Consider the following 27895-nt stretch of genomic DNA (forward strand, 5'->3'; position numbering starts at 1 on the left):
ACTGATCACAACGCCCTCAGGGTTCAATCTTTGTATTGAGATGTATTGTTCGCTCAGAAGCCAGTGTGGGGGAAAAGGTTTTTATACAGAGGAGTTGATAATAGGCGCTGTGAATTGTACATACAGTCTGTTGTAATTAAAAATATTTTAACTTAAACTTTATTGCAACAGTTGTCACTTTTTTCCTGACAACTGGATTCAATCCAACACAAATTCTGTAGCATAAAACTGAACATGTATCAGACATGACCGTTACTAAAGTGCTTTTAGTAAAAGGTTCCTTCTTTACAGAACTGACAAGTCGTGTGTGGCTAAGTGGAGAGCAGGGCCGTCTTTCAATCAGAGGATCGGCGGTTCGATCTCAGGCTCTGCATGTCGATGTATCCTTGAGCAAAAGAAATTGCTCCCGTAGCGGTGCCTACGGGATGATAGAATCTGAATTGTAAGTCAGTCTGCTAAATGACTGATGTGATGTGAGCCTCATCAGTCTCTTCAAAAGGGGTTTTAAGACACAAAACTCCTCACTTGTTCGTGTAATGGCAGTAACTCATCTTTGTAGCAGGAGATGATCCACTCTGGGGAAAAAAAAGTTCCCAGTAAAAGTATGGCGGCTCAGTTCCAGGAGCAGCTTTTTAGTTCATCAAACAAGCTCTTAACATGATGTAGTTGCTCCGTCAGCTCAGTAGGCGCTCCGTTTTGGTCCAGCTTGTCTTTGATCTTTAGAAATGACAAAAGAGCAATTGTAATGCGTTTTTAAAAAATCCATCTCTAGAATCTCGTCCAAATGATGTCAGTAAGATATATTCCAAACACACCTTTCAATTAATTCATACCTATACATGAAACTCAGGTGTACTGTCCAACAACATGCAGCGTAGAATGTGAAAAGAAACAGCAGGATTCTTTTAGCTTGTAAAGGCTTTTGCAGTGTTACATTTAGAAAGAGTACCACCCTGAACAGGAAACGACTGCTGAGGTAAATCAAAGGTCTCATTTCCTCTCCAAGTGTCTTGTGACTGTTTCACAACTCAATCTTGATGCCAGCATCACAGATGAAATGTGGAAAACCTCTGATCAGCTGTGCAAACGCCTTCATGAGCAACACAACTGATCCAATATGAGATTTAGATCTTAGGACCTCACCTACTATTGACACCACCGATTGAGCTGCATTTGATCGCACCGATTCAAATGCCAGCTGAAATGAATTGTGGCATTACTCATCTTGCTCTCTGTAGGCTGTGTTCATACTGCGGCTAGAAGTGTCCTGGTTTAGATTTGCCGTCACCCACACACGACACAGACCGTATGATTACTGTGAACTTTTTATGATTAAATGGTATCACACTGTTAAAACTCAGACAGGCAGTTTGTTGCCCACTACAGCTTTACTGAGGGGGCATCAACATGGAGCAGAACGCAGTGATTATATAAAATATAGTTAGAACAAAACCAGACGAGAGCAGGACTGACCTCGATGAAGTATCGCTGTATGAATTTGTAGAGCTCTCTGAGGGCTGCAGCTTCGTTGAACTCGTTTTCGTGTTTCTGAAATGAAAAGTCATCCAATAACTGCTGGTCTTCACTGTGCAAATTTTAAAAGATTTACTACAGAAATAGACATTACCTTTGACTCTTCCTGCAGGAATTCCTTGAATTCTGACTCTGTGAGTTGGGACTGGTCTTTGATGTGCTTGTAGTAGGCCTTTACTTCCTGTTTGAACTTGGGGATGTCTTTGGCATAGAGTAGCTTGTTGGTTGGTGCATGCTGAAACAACAACAATATTCAAGGTATAGTGTGACTCAAACTCCTAATTAAAGTGGATAAATGAATCAGCAACAATTAATATTCTTAAAAAGACTTGCTTGTGTAACCTCTGTAGGCGCAATGTATTTCAAAATGTTTTTCATGCTATACTATGACTTAAAAAAAAAAACGTACTTATTTTACTTTTTTCATCATGCTACACTATGACATTTATCAACAATGTTATTGTATAGTAATACGATGACTTTTTTGGACATACAACAAACTGTACTACGCTGTACCAGAATGGAAACATAAATAAAAACTGCTTCACCCACCAACCAACCAATCAACTGAACTATCCAGATAAAAAAATTATATTCACCACAATCTGTCAGTATCCTTTCAACTGTGCCTGTTTTTTGGCAACCACTCCATGTCGCTGAATAACAGCATGGCTTGGTGGAAGAATGATGATTTGTTTTCATTTCATAAAGATCCTAATCCTAAAAAAGTCTTGACTTTTCAAGAAATAATATATTAAAGTATAAAATGTCTGTAGTGTAGCATGCCGGAAAAGTAAAATAAGTTACAGTATGTTGAAAATAATTTTAAAAAGGTATAGTATGTCGAAAAATGATATAATAAGTCACTAATAGGCGGACCTAAAACCGGGAATTATTTTATTTTGACGGAGCACTTCTATTTTAACCAGCGCAGGTTTTCTAGCATTTACGGCGCTCGTTCAGCGGTCCAGGAAACACACCGACCAATTACATGCGTTGTAAATCATTTCACGTGATGCAACTCAGCCAATCAAATAAGTTCATTCTGATAAACTTCCCGACTTGCGTGAGATTCTCACACACGGGAGAGACCGAGTAATTATTTCACAAAAAGAGGTACATGAACAGACTCTTAATTGTTAATTCTTCCCACAGCAGTTCAGAACCAGGATGTCTCCTATGTTCAGAGACCGGGGTGATTAATAAAAGCAGCAATGTGAAGCTCCGCTACGAGACAAAGAACAACTCTTTGAGCAAACGCACCCACTCAGTATGATCAGAATCCTAACACAGTAATTCACTGTCCAACAAAGATGTTATCAGAGAGGAAGAGAGCTGAAACAAGTGGTTTCATGACCACAGATAAAGTCCCTGCACACAAAGTTTTCTTTTTAGAAGATAAGAATCAGTGGCGAGCCCTCCTTGAGAAAAAGAATTATACAAATTGTCAATATTTGTGTTTTTGAAATATGGAATGTACCCAGTAATATTTGTCCAAAATGATATCTGCGCAAAATATAATGCTTTTTGAGGTAAGGAAACATGAGAACACCAGGGCACACGTGGAGAACTCTGTCAAGCTACATATCAGGCAAAGTGAACATCTGTTCTTCTACATAGTTGTCCTCAGTCTCGTCTGCTTAACTTGGTCATGGAGGCGTCGACATTTAATTGAGACGGTAAATTAACAGTGAAAACTCATAGCTTAATTTAAATGGAAAAGGTCACGTGTGTTTCCTGTAATAGTAAATTACAAGACATTTGTCTCTTGCGTTACCTTCCCCAGCTGGGTCTCGCTGAGGGAGAAGGAGTCCATGAAGGCCTGAGCGATGACAGTTAGGCAGCTATCGAGTTGGGGAGTCTTCTCCATGTCAAAAACAAACTGGGGGTTTTTCAGGATATTGACCCAGAAGCGCAGAGGCAAACTGTAGACGTGTCAGGAAGAAAAGGTGTTTTAACGGCAAACCTCTGTACTAAAGATTCTCAAACTGTCCACAGTGCTTTGGATGATCCAACAATACCTGTTGGTCTTCCAGATGTGCAGGACATCTGGGTCGGTGATCTTCAAGTTGTCTGCCTGAGTGTCCAGGAAGTCAAAGAAGTATTTGATAGCTTGCGGGGCTCTGCTGTGCGGCGTCCCCCAGATAGATCTGAACAGGTTCTCCACAAATGAATGCACCGCCACCTTACAGAGGGAGAACAGGGTAATGTCATTTCCTGCTTTCCCCTATAGTTCAGAAATATATAAAGATAAGTTTAAATTCCAAAATGCAGGTGACATGCAATCAACAGAGTGCCTAAGCGTATCCTGTGTAGACTCAAGGATAACTAAAATGACACGCTTCCGCTGCAGCATTAAAAGTGCTGCAGGTGGTAAAACCTCTGGTGTTGGTATTTTTAGTGTTGGTGCGTGTTTGAGTGAAATGACGCTGGTTCCTCTTGCCTTGGTGGAGAGCAGCTTGGTGAGGTGCACTTCCTTCAGTTTTAACTTCTTCCTCTCTGGGTTCTTTCTGTGGTCCTCGTCTACATCAGGATCAATCTGCAGAAAAGAGCAAATAAAGAACCATTTAAGTTCGTCAACCTCAATTCCTTTATAGTATTCAGTGATGTGTGTGTGTGTGTGTGTGCGTGTGGTGATATGCAGACATAAAACTAGATCTGCCTCTTACCAAGTGGAAGTATTTTCCAGAGAAGTTCTCATCGTCTAAAGGAAATGAACAGAAATGAACAGTGATCATTACCAGAAATAATAAGCCAACTTCTCTGCCATCCAGCAATTGGTTTGGTGATTATGGATTTATTGAAAGGTGAAATATGCAACGTTTTTTCCATGGATGGTCGAAACATTTTGTGGCATTTGCTATTTGTTAGTTTCACATGTGTACTGCCAGCTGTACGTTGATTTGTGCCCCATCAAAACTAAAATAGAGGCCACAGTGCAGGTAGGGCAGCAGCACACAAGTCATATTGTTAGTGTGTGGCTAAATATGACGCAGAGCTGTTTGTACCAATAAAGTCCACCCAATCAACATGTTAAGGTGCTCGTACTGGACGTCTGTGACAGCTTTATACCGGGTCTCAGGGTTCTCCAACTCTGGTGTCAATTCACATCACGTGAACCACGTTCCAGTTTTAGGACACATGAACGACAAATCAGCCATTTCCACTTACTAATCATGATTGTAGGAAGTAGCAAGACAAATACAGAGAGAGGACCTCGAGATTGTTTGGCCACACGTACTGATGCCAGGGTGAAGAATGGACTTTCATGCTCAACGTGTGAACAGGTTTCATGGGAGGTACAACATGTACCAGAAAGCTCTGTTGATTTCCTATCTAATTTGAACTTGCTAGCTTTTTGCTAAACCACGATAATTCCCTTTGTGGCTCCATCTATATCTATAGAAGAGTGGTGATGATATTACGTGAATTAAACAATGTTTTCCTTCTAAGCTCTTACCCTTCAGACTTCCCTGCGGGCTCAGAGGAGGATGACTTTTCCTTGAAAGCACTTTGATTGTAGCTCCATCCAGAACCTGCAGGAGAACAAACAGACCAACACACAGAAGTGTTAATAAATGACGATAGGTTTGAGATACGCTGCGCCTGAATGGTGGACGAGAGCGGGAGGCGTTGGAAAAAAAGCTTTGGTCAAGCCGGTCAGTTTCCAGCAGCGATGAAAGAATAAACAGGAAGTCAAAGAAACAGTCACATCCTGTTAGATCCCATCTGTAGGCTACTTGTAGTTTACAGACCACGTTCAGATTTGTTTATGCATAAATATAAGTTTACGTGGTGTGTCTGGCATTGTATTCTATCCTTTGTTCTTTTCATGTCTGCCTTGTAAAACCCTTTGAAGCTCGTTTTGAAAAGTGCAATATAAATAAGCTTTACTAATATCAACAACAAGAGATGTTTTTACATTAAACCTTCATTGCACAACACGAGACCAATAGCGTTAAATATTACAATTTCACAGAAAATTTGAATTTCTACTAAATGTGCTGTTGTCAAAACTAAGATCCAATCAGATCTTTCATCTGGCGACAGCCAGGCGTTTCCCATCACACTCTGGGTCTTGCATTCGAGTAAGTGCTGCGCCTGGCTCTGAAAACTGCAGCCACATCGATCTCCTGAGGTTATTGTTGCCCACGTGTGCGCATATCAGAGCAAGTCAGACAAAAATCTAACTGGCATGCATTTTGCGGTGATAGATTCTGTGCAGGAGCTATATATATATTGCAATAAACAGTTTCAGTTTTACCTTTCACACATGTAACCACAGAAACCACTCAGATCCATGTGTTGCAAGGAGATGTTGAAGAAACATCAGCCTTCAGAAACTTAAGGAAACCTCTTTATTGCAACATCTATTGCTGCTTGCTTAACTAATCATGTTTTTTGGAGTTGTGTCGTGGCTTTGTAATATGGCTTATGCTGTCCAGCCCATCAGTCTATCTTTCACAGGCTCTGATGGTGCTCTGATAGATTGACACAAAAAAAAAAGACTCCATGATCCAATTATGAAGCCATTACGAACCACTCTTACTCCAGTAGGTTTCTTTTCTTCCTCTTGTAAAACAAAAAGTCTGTCTTCTTGTAAGTTTTAATGACAAAGTGAGATGGGGTCTCTCACTGAGATGCAGTAGACTCGGTTGTTCCAAATTAAATTCTGTTGTGGCCTACAGGAAATGATTAGTCCTAACAGCAAATTTCAAAGTAAGGAAAGTAAAAGTACATTTTTGTGTTCAGTCCCCAAACAACAGTGTGCAAGAAGTCAATACTGAGAAAGCAGGACCGTTGTCTGATCATCCGCCTTTTGTTCTTTTAGTGCAACACCACATAGACCACACATTGGTGGTTGTTTTGGCGGCTCTGTGGTGCTGTGTCACCTTTTCGATGACCTAAAACAGCTTCTTCTCTCTGCTTTTTGGGTCCAATGGCACGCGGAACTATGTAACCTTTTTCTGTCAGATTAAAGCTGTTGATGTTCAAACTATCGAGGGAGGCATTTGTAACGAAGGGTTTGATATTTCACATTTGGAGCCAGTGTCTGTCAGGCCGTCTTTCAATATTTGTACAACAACCACCACAGAAAATACTTACATGCCCGTCTCCTGTGGGCGGAGAGGGGAACAATAATACTCAAAGAGTGAGGGGAGTCGTGCCAACTGACACAGGCCCGCTACCCTGCTCTCAGGTTGGCATGAGATGCAGCGTTTCAACACACACATGAGCTTGACAGAAGCTGAGAGCCTTCTTCCACTGACACACATATTTAAAATAATCCCATTCATCACCTTGTAGTGCTTGAGTGTGTTGAGCATCGTCACCTCCCCGATGACCTCAGAGCTCGCATCCACTTCTTCAAGAGCAACAAACAATCCATTCTTCTCATACTCTGGTGGGAATAAGAGAGCAAGTATGGTTACACTGTGTGAAAATCATTTTTTAGAAGACGTATATTTTTGTGACCCGTTTTTAAAGATTTTTTTTTTATCAGAAGCTCAGGAATTTGCCTAAAACTGTAGTTTGTTGCAAATGTTATTCAAACAGGGGGAACTAGTACACTTGTTGGGAAGCATTTCCAGCCGCGGAGGAACATACATTTGATGCACCACCTTCTACACAGACAAGACTTGTAACTGTGGGACCCACATACTGTTACCTACCGATACGAACATCCCGGAGGTGGGTGTTGAAGGGGAAACCAAACTTGGCCTTAAAGGTGGACAGGATTTTCTCTTTGACTTGCTCCACTGAGTCACAGCTGAGAGCGTTAACCTCCAGAGGCTCGCTGACCTCTCCGTTACTGCCCACTGCAAACAGCACCTTCAGCTTCTGCAAACAATAGACAGAAACATGGACAACATTGACGTGTCATTGGATTTGCTTATTACCGGCAATAACTCTTGTCTGATCTTTATATAGCGACCCAAGATTTAAACAGCTATCTCTGAATTTATGTCAGAAAACTGGTAAAATTAGCAATAATGCTCAAAGCCTCATTGAAACAACACCCGTTTCATATTTTAACGCATAAGAAAGATATTAGAGATCCATCAGACGTCATCCTTCATTCTTTGTTGGAAAGTAGAACAGCTGCAGGGATCTTTGAGGAAAGGTGTGGTTACTGAAAGGCTTTCACATTCGTGTTGTACGAGTTAATGTACCATCACACTCCATATTATTTCCTTTCTGCAGACGCACGCACACGCGCACACACACACTAATGGTTGGAAATGTGCAGTAAAGTGAGTTGGTGGTTTGTTAGATTAGATCAAATGACTGCTGCGTGTCGACTCTCTGGAGCAGCAGAGAGAAGGAAATGTTGCAGAGGAGAGAACACAGAGTGCTGAAGATGTTACAGAGTGAAGTGTTACATTAGAAGAACTCAACAGATACATTGCTGTTGCAGGTTTATGGACATATGCAGTTTGTTTGCAGGGTGTTCATGTGTTTTATGTGCTAAAATCTAAACAGCATTAAGACTGTGCAGGTGACGTGTAGAAATTAGTGGCTATTTGTCAAATTACAAACATGTTACTGCATGTACAGGCTTACTGTCAAACATGTAATACTGAGGGGGAAACATAAGGTCATTTGCAGGAATAACTGTTGTAGATTCTTAAAATATTTAGAGACTAAAACATTAAAAAGCCCCTGAAAACAAGATTAAAATCTAATCGCTAGTGTGGGTAATGCTTTTTAGAAACGTTTGTTACATTTGTTGAAATTATCTTTAGTCAATAATAATTTATATATATATATATATATATATATATATATATATTTTTTATATCAATAAATGAAATGCTCTGACAAAAACAAGAGAAAAGAATCTGGTGTCTGAGGCTGTCGCTGGACTATAATGAGCCCGTCCAATCATTTATTCTGGCCTGAATGAAATGATTGGACGGGCTACCTGCCCGTCTACCTACCTACCTACCTACCTACCTACCTACCTACCTGCCTGCGTGCGTGAACTCTGCCCGTGCACTCATTGTGCATCACCAGTCTTCCACAAGCTGCTAGCTTGACAGCTGTGAGTAACAATAGCCATGTAATTGAATATTTGGGGGAGTGGCTTTGGAGGGACGGGCTGCAAGAAACGCGAGATTCAGCAACTTTTGGAGCTAGTGCTGCTAGCTCCTGCCATTGGATAAGAGTTGGCAACACCTGGCTGGGTTTTGTTGGATTATTTAGAGAATCTAGTGTACTCTTGCTAGTTTCTGAAGATCAACAACCCTAGCTTTAATTCCCATGATAATATTACCCAGATTATGAAATAACCAAGAAGACAAAGTGCCAGGAACATCTCTCTAGCACTGAGGAGTAGAGTGCATTCAAAGTGAGCTTAACATACTGTGTGTGGGTTCATTGATGTGTTTAATCTGAGAAATGCAGAGGCGCGCCACTTCCTTGAATTAGTGTTTTCGTCAACACTAACTGTGAGTAGCTGCTTCCTTAAACAGGTTCTGTCACAGCAGAAAATGGGATCTCTATATTAGGGTTACTCCTCATCAGAAGCAGCACATTCATGTCAGTAAAAGACGGTATATGCAAGGTCTGTTCAATTTTAAAGCTGGCTATGCATGCTACGGCGGTTAAACATGTAACATTTGATTTAAATTGAGGGATACATGCCAATGAGCTGCAGAGGTAGAAGTATTCAGTAAAACAAAACTGGGCACTTTCATATACTAATAGGCTATTCATCATCTTTCTGAACACATGCCTTCTTGCCATAACTAAACATCTTTCACTCTCGTTTTTAGTGTTATTGTTTGACAACAGACAGTAGCATCTCATTACTGGTAGGAAATGTCTGTTTTTCAGTTTCACTTGTGTTACCGAGTCATGAAAGGTTTTGAACTTTGATCAGTCTAAAAGGTGAGTAAATTGAGTTTCTCAACAAAATCCCTGTTTATTAATAGTTTTTTGAATTAGTAATCTGATGTATATTTTTGTCAGCGTGTTTCTGAAACTATTTCAGAACTTCTGTTGCGCAACGTCCAGCAAAGGAGTTGGCTCAAGATAACCCTGAAAGATGCAATAAATACAGCCATGTCCAGCTGTTTGAATCTGTACTGCCTTGCAGAGGGCATGGAGGAGGAAGTGGTTCAGTACCAGCCGCTGTGCACCGACAACCTGCCGTAATACTCTGAAGAATTACAGTATTAAGAAGTATTAGTAGTAGAATTTATAGCACTGTACAGTAGTGCTGTACACCGAAAAGGATCCGATCAGTCAGTGAGTACTTATCACTCATTTTGCATCAGAAGTCATTTATACTCATTGCTAATTAAGGATGCGGTTTTGTAACGTTATTACAAGACTGGGAAATGTCTTTTCAGATGGTTTAAGAACTTTTAGTTAGTGGTGAATAGAGGTGTCACAATAATAAAATGTAAAATATGTTTGAGTCACAAAATATTTACTAAAGAATGAATTATATGTTTGTAATATGTTTACATGAAGGATATTATATGTTACAGTATATTGACACATTGAATGAATTGAAATCATGAATGCATAATCACTGGAGGATTTAAACACTGTGAAGAATAGCCTTCAGGGAAAGTTAGGGATTATTCAAGGCGAGGCTTTTCAGAGACAGGGGAGGAGAAGCTGAGACAACTGATGAGAAGCAGAGACTGCCGTAAGACAACAGGAGAGGACTCCTGGGTAAGACCATGCGGCCGCAGGACAGAGGGCAGGTCAGAGGTGATGTCACAAGGAGCCCAGCCACAGAGATGAGCAGCGGATCGATGAAGGAGGGGTCAGAGCGATTGGAAGCCAATCACTGACCCCGGATGACGGCCTTTGTGTTTTGAGACAGGTTTCGGACGCTTTCTGACCATCAAAGAACATAAAAAGAATGCTTGAGAGAGCAAGCTGGAGTCACGGCAAAATCCGTTTTTCAGAAACCCGGCCAGGTCGGACCTGTGAGTGGAGTTGCACGTGGTCTCTGTTCTCAAGAACATTACCATGCATGGTGTATTTCAGATTGCATTTGTAAAACATTAGGTTGCAATTGTTACCTTCGTGGTTGCAGTTGTATCTGCTATCTTTTTTTATTAAATTACTATTTTTGACTTTAAATTGGATCCAGTTAGTTTTTGATTAGACTCCGTTGCTGAAAGTTAGCAGTGGCGAAGGTTTTGCAGCCTTCCTCCTGTCGTGAGGTTTCCAGCCTCGACAATACTCTGTGTGACAAAAAAAAAAACCCACACAGCACACAGAGGATGTACTTGGGTACAGCGGTGCTTTGAGCTAAATGCCAACGTCCGCATGCATGAAAAGCCTAAATGTGAATAAAGATAATTTATCTCTAAAACAAATCCCTGTTAACTAAGCAATGGGTTTAGTAATTATATATATATATATTTTGCCAGTCCATTTCTGGAACTATTTCAGAACTTCTGTTGCGCAACGTCCGGGAAATTTCAAGATGAAAATAAAAAACATGCTGTAAATAAAGCCAAGCTTTGCATGTTTGAAGAGGCCTTAAAATATATGGAGCAGGAAGTGGTCTAGTACCAGCCGCTGTGTACTTGACAAGCTTACATAAAACTGTCAGTGTAGCAAACGTGCTTTTTTCTGATTACAAGTGTGCGTATTAGAAGCGTGGGGGTACTGTGTTTATATTTATATAGACAGAGCTTTAAGTCAGTACAGTTTTGTCGTTACCAAACTAAAAAACAGAACTAAGAACAGGGAAGTGTTAATGATTGCTTTCCACATGTAAAAGCACAACTGACTAAACTTGTGACATACTGACACAGAGCAATGTACCCAAGAGTTCAGTAATTCCACAAAATGACCTCTTGTCTGGACCCAAGTAATCAGCTCAAGTGCTAATGCCCTGAGGTGTAGGTAGAGAGAGAGAGTGTGAGTGTGAGTGTGAGTGTGAGTGTGTGTGTGTGTGTGTGTGTGTGTACCAGGGAGGTGAAGTCTTGAGCCTGCCACAGCAGCCAGTCCTCGCTGAGTGTGTACAGAGCTTTCTCGGTCACGCAGTCCACAGGTCCTTTTGCTGTCTGCTGCGTGAGAGCGCTCACCATCAGGAACAGGTGCTGGCCAACACTTTCCTGCTCAAAATCAGGAACTCCAATGAGTCAGTCGGTCAAACGGTGGGGAAATTGAATTTGTGGCATCTTTGTTTTTGGCGTTGAACTATACACAGGTAGCATTGCATTATACATATGGATAGGAACGTTGTAATTTCATTAATTTAATTTAGAAATAGGACGCTTTGCTTCTTCGAACAACAGCGCTCTTATTTTCTGTGTAGAGCGTCAGCTTACATTTACAAACGCACCCTCTGATTCCATGATAGCTGAACAGAGCTAATGTCTGTAACCATGGTAATGTTTCCTTTAGGTCTGTAAACAGAATAGGATGTGGTTTATGAAATGGCTGAAGTCACTCTAGTTTCTGGGGTGACTGTAAATAATTGGTAAATAGCCTGTTGGGACCTCACAGAAAGAATGAAAGAACAAGATCTAATAATCTTAATAATCAAAAGTCAATCACTGGACAACAATGCTGTAGTCTGGTGCAACAGTAAGCTAAATCCTCACGTATGTTTAGCATGAAAAGCTTTATCCAATCACAGTTAGTTATCATGAAAATTGGTAAAGACAGTCTGGGTGAGCAAATACTCGTTTACAGCTCACATATTCAGCCATTTGGTTACAAAACCTGGATTCTGATACTTGTTCTCTATGCTGTCATTTGATGGCCTTTTTTTTTTTTTAGCTTCACAGCACATTTCCTGTTTATTTCACACATTGTGTTTTGTCGACATGCAAGTTTCTCCAATTCTACAACTAACGAGGAGGGGAATCAACAAGATACAAACAAAACAAAGAGACTACAGCTGCGCTAACAGCTCTATGGCTGTACTTCAGCTAAATGCAAATGAGCTGAATCCCAATGTCAGCATGCTCACAATGTTAACATGGCGATGTTTAGCAGGTATTATGTTCACCATCTCAAATTAGTGTTTTAGCCTGCTAACTTTTGCTAATTGTGAATAAACACACATTTCAGCTGAGGCTGATGGGAATATAATTAGTTTTGCAGGTATGCGAGTATAAATCAAAATGTATGAGAAATTATTATTTTGACCCGATGGTGGTGCAACAGGAGAGTCATGGGATCTCTGAAGTTACTATAATTCAGTAGTGGACACAGACATTGCCCTTCCCTACAGCCAAGATGCCAGCATGGTTAAAGTAGCTGAACCTTTCCTAGAAGTTGTATAGAACAGCAAAAACTAAAAGAGACGTAAGAGCAACTGACCCTGAGGAAGCCGTAAAGGCAGATGGACATCCAGTTGGTCAGCAGTTTCTCCACGGTGGACTCAGTGCGTCGTAGCAGCAGTTTGGGCTGAGCGTTGCTGTTCTGCTGAGTCAGAGCCGTAAGCAGAGCCTCCATTACCGCCGTCAGGTACGACAAGTTGTTGTGTAGCGCTACGGTCATTAATGAAGCCAACACACACCTGGGGGAGAGTAGATTAAGGTGAGGAGACAAGAGAAGGCACGGACAGTAAACAGGATGCAAGTTCAAACACAACACAATACAGAGGAAAGGGAAAACAGAAAACGAATGAGAAATGGGAGAATTGAATGGATGAAAGGGTACGAGGGCGCAAAGAGGGAGCAATAGAAAAGGAAAATACAACTATTTAACGGACTCAACTATTTGTTGATTTATCAATTAGTGAGACAGAAAACTATTCTGCAGTTATCTTAAAAATCAATTCACTCATTTTCAAGCAAAAATACCAAACACCATCTGGTTTCAGCTTCTGAAATGACTGGATCTAGGATAGAACAAGAACCACCATAAAAAGGGCAGAATCAAAAACAGACTAAAGAAGATGAAATAGACAAGAGCAGACAAAAACAAAGTAAGTAATGGTAGTAATAGACCACAGTAATACACACCAGGTGAGAATAGAGTGCGGTCGACTTTGTCAAGCAGAAAGACTTACAACAGCACTACACTTCAGACATCTGTTGTGCAATAGTGCATGCAAGAGACAATCACGCACTGCAAGACACCACAAACTGACTTGTCTTTGATGGTGAAGCTCTTCTGCTCTTCTAGAGCGTGCACCATAGATGTGAGAAAGAGCTGATCCTGGAGCAGCCTGGACAAGCCCTGGCAACATTCGTCAAGCTGAACCTTCCCCACGTCCTGATTTCAGGTCAGATACAGCAACATATCACCGACAGAGTTACAAAGTGGTACCGACATCAACAACAGCTGGCGTCAAACCTTACCTGACCAATGTCTTTGATACACAATGCCATCAGAGATTCACTCTGAAACATAACAAAAAAAGGTGGCTTTGTTAATCTGGCAATGATATCACTACATGTAGATCAGATTTCATAGCTCACAGTTCGCAGCATCAGTTTGTATGATTGTTTTCCAGCTCCGATGTACCTCTGGAAAAAAGATTCTGGAGGCAAAGTGCTTGTAGTCCAGGAAAGGAATCGCTCCAACGGTTTCCATCAGGTCAGCTTTCTCCGTCTGCAGATCCACAAAACCTGTGGAAGACAGCGAGGCTGCTTTTATGGATATAGACGTGTGTGTGTGTGTGTGTGTGTGTGTGTGTGTTGAGTGGCTGAACCTGGCACGTCTGGAGAAAACACCTTGTACAGAAAAACAAACAGATTCCATATATTTCTCTTAAGTGCAAAGCATCAGTTTGCAGGTCACAAGCAAAAAGACGAAGTGAAAATGGTTGACTCAGACTGTACTGGTGCTGCAAATCACTAACTGTTCTTACACCTCTGCAGGCCAAATGCCGATTGCTACAAAATAAGGCCCTGTGTGAGTGTATGCGTGTTAACATTTCTATTTAACATCAACCGTACATCTGTGACAAGTATAGCAACAGAAACAGGAACCCCTTCAGGGCATTTCACTTCATCAAAAGGAACTGTGTGTCGAGGCCGAGTTATCTGTAGATAGTACCGTGAAGTGGAACAACTCAGGGCCAGTGTAAGGTTCAGCCATTTGTCATGTCACAATCAGATACAGGAACTACAATTTGAAATTCAAATTCAGGCACAGTGGTACATGCTAACGAGCTCATGTTTAGCAGGTATAATGTTTAACATGTTCATCATCATAGTCTGATGTTATAGTATGTCAACATTCACCAACTAGCAATAAAAACTAAATACAGCTGAGGCTGATGGGAATGTTGTTAGTTTTGCAGGTATTTGGTCATAAAGTATTGGACAAATTCTAATTTTGATCTGTTGATGGTGCGAAATGAAATGCTACATTTGTGGAGTTCTCTGTTGGAGTTTTAAAAAAATCAACATAAATATTGGCAGAACCAGAGACGTCATCTTTTCCGTTCCACGCATTCTTCTTCCTTGTCAAAACCCGGTGCCTACGTCACCCACAATGCAACTCGTCCGTCTTCTATGCTTTCATCCCCGCAGATTTTTTAAATTTTCTAACTTGTAGTCTTCAGTCCCAAACGACACCGATTCAGGAGACATCACTTGAGGCAAGTTATCAGATTTTACACAGCTCCCTTTGGAATCATAAAGGCTTTGTACAACTTTAAAAATGCAAGAATTTCCTAAAAATAAATATGTATAGACTGATACAAAAATAATGAATGTCTGTACCATATTTCATGGCAATACATCCAATAGTTGTTGAGACATTTCACTAAAAATAAACAATATTCTAAGTCATGACTGTGCCAGAGGGAAAGTCAGAGGATCACCAGTCAGTAGGATTCATCCTCTTGGGACCATGAATGTCTGTAGAAAATGCATTGACAATCTGATAGTCTAATCTAGTAGCTGTTGAGATATTGTAGTCTGGACCGAAGCCGTGGGCTGACTAACATTGTCATTCAGAGGGTGATGCCGCATGGGTGGCTAAAAACCATCGCAACTATGTTCACTACTCTTTGATGGGGATTTGCATGCCCTCAACTATAGTAGTGTATAGAAATGTTATAATAGTGGTGATACAATACCGGAGTTTTAGTTCAGATACCACCCAATACCTATGGTATTTACATGAATGGATAGACAGGATTATTATATAACATGTTTTTGCAAAAACAGCCACATTTCTGTTGTCTAAAAGCAAAGCAGCTATTCAAGAGCTTTGCTTAAATAGCTTTGTGGTCGCCCAAGATGGCTACATGTACAACTGCCACCGTAACGCTCATGCAAATCATTATTCCTTCTGGTTGAAGCAGCCCTTTTGGGTTTACGGAGTATACGGATGTATAGCAGAGAAGTCGATTATGCTACAGGGGTGGCTTCAAAAGACTGACCTTGTCTAATGTCATTCCTGACGTCGAGCTCCAGGTCTTCCATACGCTTGTTCATCTTAGCTGTGAGCTTCTTCTGTTGGCTTCGGTAGACGAGCAACACCGCTGAAAGATAAAACCAAGCAGACAAAGGTCATTTATCTCATTGAATTAGAAATGAGTCTTGACCTGTATGTGCTTTTGGGGCTGGTAGTCGACCAAAATGTGTCATTCAACCATTCTTTGTGTTTATTACCAACAATAATGCAGGGTATCAGCAGAAGGAAAAGAAGCAGGTACAGCTGCAATGAAGATTTGAAGTCCAGTGTTACCGTCTTGTCACCATACATGATCTGTAAAAAAAGTGAAAAATCACACTATATTTGAAAGGAATTTTACAGTGCACAAATGCATGTTTACTACTTTGTTTAAGTAACCATTGCACGGGAACCGAGACACTTCCAAAGACATTGGGTGTATTTGGCAGCACATTGTACTGTTGTAACTATTATCACAATAAAATGTACATTTTATTTCTCTAATGAATTGTCTAGACTGTTGTGTGGCTGAAAGATTTACCAATAAATGCTGAAATTCAGCGTTGATTGCCTTTGAGCTTTGAATCTCACATATGAAAAAGTCATCTCTGGTTTCATTGGGTTTCATGACGCAGGGGTATTGGTTTCCTCCCTCAACGCCCCACACTGACACCTCTGCTGGGGTCATCTCCAGTTTATCTGCCTTTTTCTGAAATAACAGAAACAATTTTGAACTTGTTTGTATCCATTTGTGCATGTGTGTTAAAGGTATGCATTACCTGGAAGGTGATGCGGACACCGTCCACCGCCCTTGTGGATGTGACGTTAGTGAACTCGGGGTCTGGATAGTAGTTTATCGTTATGGAGCAGGCCAAGGTTTCATTCGCTACTTTCAGAAACAAAGTGCTGCTCGAAACCTTTTTGTCAGCTGCAGGTGTGTCATAGGTGAGATTCTGCAGAGAATAAAAAGAACACAGAGTATAACATAACAATCTGTTAATCTGTAATCTGTTTATGGCATATCATGACATGGTGAGCGAAGTAATGTGACATGACAATTAAACAGCATAATGCAATGAAACAATGTGACGATGGTTGATGTGACAGGACATGCTGCAGCATAACACAAGGACACGTCATAGCATGATGTGACACATGACATAATGCAAAAGGTTACATGTGATAACGTAAAATGACGTCTAACGCACTATAATTGGGCTACCTGATGGTCTATGTTTTGGGGAGGTCTGACCTCCTGCAGGGCGTGGTTGTGCATGACCCCTTCCACAAAGTCCAGGTGGGATCCCGTGAGTTTGATCTTCCTCTTCCCACTATCAGAAACAGAGCAGCAGCCAATCAGAGAGGACGATGTTCGATTGTGCTCCAGGGATGATGTATCTTTGTCAATAATAGTTGATAGGCCAATGCCAAGTCATTCGTTTTCTCATTTCTGCAGCGCTCTAAACCAGAGAAGGTGTTTTCTTACCACGATGGCCTGAAATGATGGTAAAAAGACGTGTGTGGCTACCACTGTTATATCAGGGTTACCTACGTATGAGAACATACGTTTACATCTCTTATTGTGGCTCCTGGAAGCTCCAGTGTTCACTAACCCTACTATATGATTGGGAAAAAACTAAAAACATATTGAAAATGTAAAGAAAATAATTTAAGATTACATTACAAAAGTGTAGCTTACATAGAGGAACAGCTGTGAAGTCTAGAATGTGTTCTCAGTGGATCATAAAGATCAACTACACATTTGATCAAAATCAGCCATTGACTTTCAACATGAAATTTAAAGTAGACATTATGTTGAATATCCAGGAAGAATGTCTCGGCCACTCAATCGTTGAGATATTCTGCTCTGGAACCAATATTGTCGTTCATAAGCCCTGCAGCTAGCAGGGCAAAACCAACACATGTTGCTGTTAATACACGAGTTCCTTCAAGGATTTGAAGGGAGCTAATTGAATGCTGTGCATGCTGACTGGTGGGTATAAATGACAAACCACCAGACTGAAAACTTTAATATTATAATACATAATAATGCTTATGGTCCTGGGATTATTTGATTTTTGTACGTGTATGTTCTGGACTTATGCACATCAAATGTTTTTTAACCTTAATAAGCAACCGGGTAAAAAGACAGAAGTGACACTTTCAGCTGCTGCAACTAAAAAAAAGGGGAAGAGGTGTAATGGTGAAAGACATTGCTTTCGGGAAGTGGCGTTCTTTCCCCATGAGATGACCCGCAACTGTTATCTGTTGCTCACTGACTGACAATGTTTCCTAGAATAGGTCTGAGCAAAATGTATTGAAGTTAGTGACAAAGCACTGGAGGCAGATCCCAAAATAGCAAACTAAAGTTTTCACTTTTTGATAGATTTGTTGACAGTGCTGTCTAGAGCATTTGTAATTGCCAAAGTATAAAATGAAGTAGTCAAATTAGTTATAATAACCATGGTGTAGACCACATTTCCTATCAACCCGTGTGGCCTGATAAGAAAGAGAGAAGTAACCACGATAAACATGTTAAACATATTGTGTGTGTGTGTGTGTGTGTGTGTGTGTGTGTGTGTGTGTGTGTGTGTGTGTGTGTGTGTGTGTGTGTGTGTGTGTGTGTGTGTGTGTGTGTGTGTGTGTGTGTGTATATATATATATATATATATATATATATATATATATATATATATATGTGGATATTTACACATCCACAGAAAAGCTTTAAGAGTTCATGTTGTGTTGGCTGTATAAATATTCCAACATATCCGGTCATACCTGATCCAGCTGCTCCTTGGTGCAATGCCGGTGCAGGACGGGGATGACTGGTAGATGATTTTAGCATTGCCATGGCAACTACCGTCTGGGAGGAGAGCACATGCGTTGACCGTGCCTTTAGTATTGGTGCTGGGAATGTGGAACGTTAGTGTCACACCAGTGTGGTTCCATACAGGAGACCTGAGAGAGGAAACCAGTTAGCCTCACTGAGATCAACACGTTGACATATTAACCATATTAAGCAGAAGCACAGTCAGCTTTAGTTTCAAGTTGATGCTCGGATTCTAAAATGTCTGAGCAACAGCGCTGACGAGCACAAGGTGCACAGGTTTATACTTAAAAAGGGAAATGCCACTCATTTTGATTTTGAGGCTTTCCTAAATCTAAAAACTGGGCATCTCACGTATCAGCAGCTGCACCATTGACAACGAAAAGGTTTCTGACTTGCTGCGACACAAAACAAGTTTATAATAAGCATGTATGAACCATGACGCAAGCCTCATCGAAGTAGAAGTACTTAAAAACCTCAAACTAAATCTCCTTGATTGAGCCTTATTATACATAAGAAAGTCCAGTTAGACTTTAGGAAAGAGCGGTGCACATATAGTATTGATTAGACAGTCACCAATAAGTATTGAATTAACAGTCAACTTGGCTAATGGGTGGAATTTACCTGTGAGGTAATAACTGCTATCTTTAAATTGTAATTTCTAGTGTGAGTGTGATTTTATCTACTTATAAACTGACTCACTCGTGTGCAGTGCAGTCCAGGTCGGCCTGGATCCTCACTCTGGTCACGTCACTGAGGTTGGAACCCGACAACACTGCGTGGTTTCTGCCGTAGAAAGACACGACGCTGGGAGTGATGGAGGAGATCTCCGGTTTCTGACAGTAAAACACACAAAATAATCTGTTTTAATGCATTTCACCCTGTACTGATGTTTGAACCTCCACTGAATGTGAATGAGGTGAGCATCAGAGGAAGAATGTGTGAGAATTGAGGTTCAGACTTACAAAAAAGTTCATCTCTGACTCCATCAATTGGCAAACTTCCTGCAGGAGGAAGTGAGGGGAAGAGATGAAGCAGGTTCACAGTAAAGGTACTCAACTGACTTCCTGTTAACTTATCTGGTATTTGCTAAATGTAGCCAACATGAAGTTAACATTCTTCTTAAATATGTTTTGAAAGAGTTAAAATAATTCTTCTTAACTAGTAATACATATAATGATATACAGTCATAGTCTTCAATCTTACAAACGGCTCAAACATGCATAATTACATCCTTCACTCCATCTGACCAGGAACAGCCGCTTCTGCTCCAGCCACATCCAGCCTCGATACACCGCCGACACCTGAAGAGAAAACAAATGTTATCACCTGTTGTTGATAAAACTTGAATCATAATGACACAAAGACCACATGATAGTAATCCTGCATCATGTTTTCATGACCACTGCCAGACATATTTAAAGTGTGAGGCTAAGCAGTCCGTTTATGCCGTTTGATTTGTTTTCATCAGAGCAGCTCGTTCCATCTCTTGTTAGTAGCACAATGAGGCTTTGCTACGAGGCTTTTCATCTCAAACATTAGCGACTCACCAATGTCAAATATAGGAAAAGAACTGATTACAATGTTTCAGATGGCATTTGCCTTAAGAAAATACACTCCCTTCCCCGACAAGAATACATTTTGCCCAAAACCAAACAGGGGATGCAAGCCTTCACCTCCTTAAAGACTCGACAAGCTATTCGATTGGACACATGCTGCCCCTACCTCTCATTCCCACTGGATTGGGGACTTAATGTTCTGTTTGAAAATGACTCAGTTACTCCACTTAAGTCAGTGAATAAGTTTGAGTTTTTTTTGTATTTTTTGTCTGTAGTTCTTTTACTATTTATTTCTTACATTTGTTGTTGAATGTTTATTCTATTTCTTTATGACATCTTTTTCATGTATTGGGCTTTTTGTCCTTATTTGTTATGTACTTCTCTTCTTGGTCATTATCATATGTGGCATAGTATGCGTTTGTGTGTGTCTTATGTCAGCTGGATGCCTGAGGCTGAGTTAACAGCTAAAACATTTATTTGTACTGATCCACAATGGTGCTCAATAAACCTGGAGACAATGAAAGTATGAGGCTTTGCAGGAACAATGGCTTTTATCCAACAGAATTTAAACAGTTCTTTTTTCGATACCTGAGACCTGATCATTTCATCAGTGATGCATCTGACTGACTATGTACTCACAGGACAGAAGTTGGCGGTCCACTGATCTCAGAGCAGTCAAACAGCTTCAGTTCTTCCCTCAACTGTGTCGTCCCAAGTCTAAACTTAACTGTGACAGGCAGGCCTGTTAGGTGACAATAGTAGAGTGAATATCAGAGTCTTGGTCATAATATTCAGGACAAAGACTCTTGTGACAGTGTGAAAGTCATTGATCATCAGGTATTTAATTCACTGGATTGATATTATATCCATTACTCACTGACCTTCAGCAGGAAGTGTACTATTTGAAAGGATGCAGGTGCATTGTGGGAACTGTGGAGGAGGGCTTATTGTGCTACAAAGCTCACTGGAACTCGTGGAGAATTGACAGGCGAAGTTAGACCGAGCCTCCTGGCCCACAGTGAGGTGTGTCTGGATGTTTAGTGTGATCTGAGAAAAGGAGGATAAGAGTGTTTAAAGGAGAAACATGTGACAGTCATGAGTACAGCTCAAAGCTTGCATGTGATCTGTACCTGTCCAGAGGCGTCCTTTACTCTGTAGGAAACCATTTTCGGTTGAAAATCATCAGGAATGGATATCCAGTCTGAATCTTGGCAGTCATCTTCAAATGTGCAACTAGGAAGAGAAACTAAATGTTTTAACCGAGTTCATGATCATTTAAAAGGTGTCAACTGCAGATGTTGTTTCCCCGACCTTTCTTTAGAGCCGCACCAGACGCAGTATGGATCCTGTGCAGACCAACAGTCCTGCACGTTTGTGTATGTGCTGCAATCAGACACGGGTACGCGCTTCATCTAGAACAAAGCACCAACACAGCAACACTTTGAAACACAGCGTACGCACATATCACATTGTGGTAATGAAAACATCAGGACATTTGTAAGTATTCATAATCTCTCAGTGTTCACCACAGCCCTACACATGACGCATGTGCAATGCACCTACCTGGTTCTGTAATGGCATGTACACATGTTTATGATTCACTTGATCCAGAAGCATTTTGGGAAACACTTGGCGGTCATCGTTGGCCCTGTAGAGCACCCTGGGACAGGTGGGGTGGTAGTTCTTGTCCACAGCGAGCTGACAACAAGAACGTAGCTTTGTTTAGTTTCAGACTGAGCTGCTCTGCTGGTAAATACCAAACGGTTATGGTTTAATGAACGGATTAAAAAAATGTTCTTTGCACATGAAGTTACAGGCAAACGGCTGGAGAGAGGGTACTACTCTGGTCAAAATATAAAATCCATTTAAGGCTTAATTAGCCATCGAAAATGATTGTTTGGCTCTCTCAATATGCCTTTTTTCACAGCAGACCTTTTGGCTTATCATAGTAGGAAATTCATTTCATTATCTACAAATAGCACAACTATCGATACAATCTGCCAAAAAACGTTAGCTAGTTAAGAGCCATTCATGCTAACAAATACAAAGTGTATCTGCTGCTGCAAGCGATGGCTGTGGCGATTCAGCAGAGGATTAGTTGCATTTCTTGGTGAGTCTGTGGCTCCGGTTTCTCTTCCAAGCTACCACTATCATTTAGGTTGTTGAGGAAAATCTTAAACCATTGATGTCTTTGAGTCTTAATACAGAACATTATGTTCACATCATGTAGCGTCCACTGTGTTGCCCAACTTAACAATTTACCAGCACACAGGATGTGATTCAACTATATTTTGTGCTGCCCAGCGTTCATGTCTAAGCAGAAATGTCATGGCGTCTCCCTCTTCAGCCTGGAGTTTTTGAGGTTCTGTCAGGCTTCACTCACCCCTTTAGGGAGTTTCCCTCCTCTGGCAATCACCTGGCCACACACCTGTCTGCACAGCTGTACCTAATTTCCCTCAATCACTCTCGGTGCATATGGAGGGCAGCTTTTTAATCAGCCTTCTTTATCGTGCTGCTGTAGATGTGCGGCTATTTTCTTTTTAACCTGCTTGAGTTTGATGCCAGTTACCCGTTTGTTTGACTTGCATCTTGTCTCTGTGCCTGCCCTCCTTTCTCTGACTCCCCCTGGATCTGATTGCCTGTTCTGTCTGCACACCTGTTGGTAATTGCTGACTGACAAATATTTAAAGGGATAGTTCAGGTGTTTTGAAGTGGGGTTGTATGACCCACATAGTCGGTGTATTACCTACAGTATAGATGACGGTCAATGCAAGGGCGTAGGTTTGCATATGGTCCATAGGGACTAGTCATGACCAAAGTTTGGGAAAGACACAAATGTCCGCCAATATTTTGTTAATTTTAATTGCCTGTTAGGAAAAAATATTTTGCACAATATATTTGCAAACTCATTCGTATTATTATAAGTGATGGGCAAGTTAACGCGTTATCGCATTAATTAATTAACGCCGACAATTATTTTATAGCGCTTTTTTTTTATTTTGAAAGTCCGTTGCTCACTGGCAGCGGTGGAGGAATCGAGACTACTGGACATCGCTGCGGTAAAGTCAGACACTCAGATCTCCGTGGTCAACTCAGACCTTACATGTTAGTGCACCTATATGCTGGAATTCACGGTAAACTCATTCAAACGGCACAGATCGGGAGCGAAGGACTTTGAAAGTTAGCGGAAAGATTAACGTGAGACAACATCCGGTTTCTTCAGACGAACATCCGTTTTTCAGAATAAGATGCCAACAAAGTATGAATTATATTCACATCAAGTATAAAACATGCTACCTGCATCTCGTGAGTTAAAGGGAAAATACACCTAAATTGTGCGTAAAGTGTCTTTATTCTTTGATCGCTGGGTAACCATCATCACCTCTGAGTTACAGCATTATATTGATGAACAGTAGAGCTGCATTCACATGCTCTGACTGTCATGATGAAACGTGCAGAAACATTTTATTCATGTTGCACAGCAGTGGAACGTTTCACATAAAGTCAGCACACTGAGCACAGATAGTGAAGAGATATAACTGCTACTGTGTAAAGGGAATACTGCTGTTAAAAAGCACCTTCTTTGTTAAAGGTGTTTGCAAAACAAATGTTATTGCACTTTTGTTCATATAGCAGTATAAAAGTGCGCAATACACAACTTTTGAATTCATTATTGAACTTTGCCATAACAATGCGATTAATTTTAAAAAATCCATGCGATTAATCGAGATTAAAAATGTTAATCGTTGCCCAGCACTACTAATAATTGCATAAAGGAGGAAATCACTTTATTTATAGCCTATTAAGTGCTGCAGAATAGATTTTTTTTTTTTGGCTGCACAACTGGGAAAAGTTTATATATATATATATTTTGAATATAGAATATACTGTTACTGTATATTGGCATTTTAGCAGAATGTTTTTTATTCATTTATTTAATTATTTATTATTTATTTGGTGCAGAATACTGTTTTGTATTTAAACTAAGGTTTTATTACTGTTTTGTTTAAATCAGTTACAAGTTACACAAATGTTAATATATTTTAATAAAGTTTGCCTGTTCAACATAATATCAACTAAGTTTGTTTTTATATGGCGGGGGGCTGGCAGTGTCCCTACCAATGCTGAGACCAAACCTACGCCCTTGGGTCAATGCCCCAAGTTTGGAGAAACAGGCAGAAGTACCAGTAAGTAAAATAAAGGTCCGCCTAAAGGTCCGCCGTTGTATCTGTCAATACTCTTTGCCAAAGTCACCAGACTCGAAAAAACCTGTCATTTCTCCTCGCAGATCACAGGAGTGTTTTTCCCAAAGGAGTCTGGTGGCTTTGGCGAGAGCACAGATAACGGCTTCTGTTCACCTGTTGGAAACATCCTGTGTATCTTTCTTTTAGATGGGCCTTTCTTTGGGGTGGATACAATACATGCTGCTGCTGCTGCCTTCATGCTGGTACTACCGTCCGCTACTCCACACTGTGGCCGTACCTACTGTCATCTATTGTATATAATAAACCGACTATCGATAAACACCTCATACAAACCCACTTCAAAACACCCAAACTCTCCCTGTTAGATAAAACTGCCTTTAACTCTTCCTACCCTCTGAGTGTTTGCACTGTGAACTGTGACAGGAAATGAATCTTTGATGTTAGGAGGGACAGTATGTTGGGATGAGTTTTGGTTACACATCCATACTACCCTGACAGTGAAGCTACTCTCCCAATACATGATGCGTCGCATAAGATTTGATTTTATGATAAGAACGAGCTGGCTTATTTATAGGTCTACACCTCACGCATATCATCACACTATCATCTTTAGCAAAAAGAAAAGGCAACAACCGGTCGACACTTTCTGCATCAACCTTTTTATTACCACGGGCTGTCAGGTGTCTTCCCCTATGTGTTACATCTGCTAGCGAGTCAATAATAAAGCCATTCTTCTCTGTTAGGCCTCAGCTGCCTAGCTGGGAGAAATGCACTTAGGGGTTTTATGAAAACTTTAGAGAGTAAACTCGGCATGAAAGAGCCCATTGTGTCGAGCAGAGGGTTACTGTGGAGTGCTTCCTGTTTAATTCTTTAATCATGTGAATGAGCGTGCGTAAAGACTCTCTGCAGAATTTCACTTGTTTTAAGAAGACAGAGGATGAGGTGATGAAGAAGTGACAGAAGAGACAAAGACGGGGGTGACGGGTAGCTGGTCAGAATTAACCAAAAATAATGCAAAAAATTGGACATTATTTTTCAGGCCCCACTAAGAAGACTGAAATATGAATTTGTCAACTTTAGTCACAGTACGGTTCCGATTGAAAGTTGTTATGGAAACATTTGAGAGCGTCTGTCGCCCTATAGAGCATCGCCCTCCTTCCTATCATTAAATCAACATCAGTGGCATTAATGTATAGATAATCTAAAGGAACACACTTGAGAGCATCTGGTGCATGCATGCATGCATAAGTACTAATTCTAAATAAGTGTTTCCACACACCTTAATGAGCTGTCCATCTCCTGTCCCGATGAAGAACACCATGTAGGCCTTGCGTCTCACTGCCAGAACAGAGGTCATGTACTTCTGCCTGAAGAGCACGGTCTTCGGCCTCAGAGTCTTTGGCTGAGAAACAAAAGATCACACTGATGATCAGATTAGGATCCAACAGGTATTTATAGATTCCTGAAGTAGTGTTGAGGGAAGTTGAAATAGCTGACGACGACTCAAAACTCAACCAAGTGCATTGCTGGGTCATCAAGTGATTGTGACTGACAGTAAATCATGTTCATTCAAATTTTTTGTTTGAGCCGCAACAGGAAAGCTCTGGCATACGCATTAGCATGAAACCCTCCCTGGATTCAGTGAGCTATGCTGTACTTAGCCTACACCTCGTTCACCTCGTCTGCTCTGGAATGAATATCCTTGTGGGTGATATGCGAGTGTTCAGTGACATTTTCATTATTTTGTCACCATCTTTATAGCAATCAACTCCATAAGAGCCTCATAAACCAACTTCTCACCTTTGGATTACAGTTGTTCTTGTTTAATAAGACAATTCAGTGAGCAAAAGCTATAGTTCCCTCCTCAAATATGCTTACACCAGCAGACAAGCTTGCACTTTGAAATAACTCAAACCGTATTTCTGTGTTAATTTACATGGAAACATCTATGGTGAAAAGCTTCAATCATGTGAGTTAGTAAGGTCATTAAGTCTCAAATTCTTTATTTCAAAAAAAGTTTCCTTGCATTATTTTTCTAGCTTCTTAGGACGCTGCTCATTCATTTCACTCTTAAAGCACTTTGTAAATTGTGCTTATAATATGAAATAAACACATTAGTATTAGTAGTAGCAGCATATAATGTCTTTATGATCGTTACCCATATGGACATTGGTTTTCACGTAGAGTGGAAGACTTTGTCAGTGCGTACAATGAGCCCGTGATTCTAGTTGTGTAACTTTAATGGAAACAACACCGATCACTACAAAACGTTTATCTATAATAAAACCACCCACCGTCGTTGCTGTTTTAGGAGGGCACACATTGTAGAAGTCTGGATCTGCATCGAGGTCTCCGCTGAGATCCGGACTGATGTCAAACAGTACCAGCTCGGTGTTGGTTTGTCCTCCGTCCACACTGAACACGCCGCTCCACAGCACCGGCGGCCCGCCCGGGATCAGCGCGGAGGCGAGGAGCTTGCTGCCTTCACCCCCATCACCACCAGAGACACGAAGGGTCGCGCCCCGCAGAGACTCGAGAGTCTTCAATTTGTTTGTTTTACCCTCGAGCCAAATGAGACGGACTTTGTTGTTCTTGTCACTTGAGGGCAGGTTGGAGAAAAGATAAATGATTGAATTGATCTGAAATCCATCCACAAACTCAGCACTGCGTTGGCATCGTTTGATTGAAGTGGTAACATAGGCGCCACTCAAAGAAAATATAGATCCTGCCTGTTGGTGTTTCGTATTATGAAGGTTCACTGCTTCTGGTACCACGGAGCAGCTGCTCTTTGGGGGCTCATATTGCTGATTGGCAGACAGAATGTAGGTCTCGGTACTTTTCTCCTCCACATCCACCAGGAAGCCGACGGACGCGCTGCTTGTCCACGGGGATCCCACCAGGATGTGCTCCCTGTACAGCACATTAGAAATGTTCTTCAGGTCCAGCACTTCGCAGTAGCCGCACTTGATCACGCCGCAGCTGATCAGCGTGTCATTCTCAACAAACGGCAACAATAGGTTGACGCCGAAAGTTGCGTTAGGCTCGCCCGTCTGGGCAACCCGGGAAAAGTGCGCCTCGTTGGTCAGATCGCTCTCCGTCAAGATCCCACTCTGACTCAGACTCTGGACCAGAGTCAGGTCGTGGCTCAGCTGGTACAGCCTCTCCTCCGTAGCGACGTAAACCGTGTTAGCGGCCACGGCGAAGTGGCGGATGTCTCCATCAAAAGTGAAGCCTCCGTTCTCCTCCAGGCACCGAGCCGGTTCTCCCCAGAGAATGAACAACAGACCGGGCAGCAGCAGCAGCATCTTCCGGCAGCACAACACTCACACGCTGACGGTGTTCATGGCACTCTGCTCTTCTCCACAGTGTCACTGGAGTCGCGCGTGGCCCTGCTGAGAAGAGAAGTGTTGAAAGTGGGAGGGAGC

General features: G+C 41.3%; 1 protein-coding gene across 1 annotated transcript; it reads right to left on the minus strand.

Moving 5' to 3' along the window:
• Positions 1–16: 16 nt before the first annotated feature.
• On the minus strand, positions 17–27820 carry plxnc1 (plexin C1). Its single transcript, XM_079183899.1, has 31 exons — positions 26765–27820; positions 25750–25872; positions 21829–21963; positions 21577–21677; positions 21396–21498; positions 21147–21312; positions 20905–21007; positions 19938–20010; positions 19672–19710; positions 19409–19542; positions 18658–18837; positions 17099–17207; positions 16656–16829; positions 16418–16585; positions 16095–16191; positions 15863–15964; positions 13993–14096; positions 13827–13868; positions 13616–13740; positions 12841–13039; positions 11478–11624; positions 7206–7374; positions 6834–6934; positions 4994–5069; positions 4203–4237; positions 3977–4072; positions 3555–3718; positions 3311–3458; positions 1628–1768; positions 1474–1548; positions 17–717 (listed from the first exon to the last, which is right to left on the minus strand). Exons 1-31 carry the CDS (start codon positions 27773–27775, stop codon positions 613–615), a joined length of 4545 nt encoding a protein of 1514 aa, XP_079040025.1. The 5' UTR covers positions 27776–27820; the 3' UTR covers positions 17–612.
• Positions 27821–27895: the final 75 nt, after the last annotated feature.

The sequence above is a fragment of the Pholis gunnellus genome, assembly GCF_910591455.1.
Source record: "Pholis gunnellus genome assembly, chromosome: 22".
Lineage (NCBI taxonomy): Eukaryota > Metazoa > Chordata > Actinopteri > Perciformes > Pholidae > Pholis > Pholis gunnellus.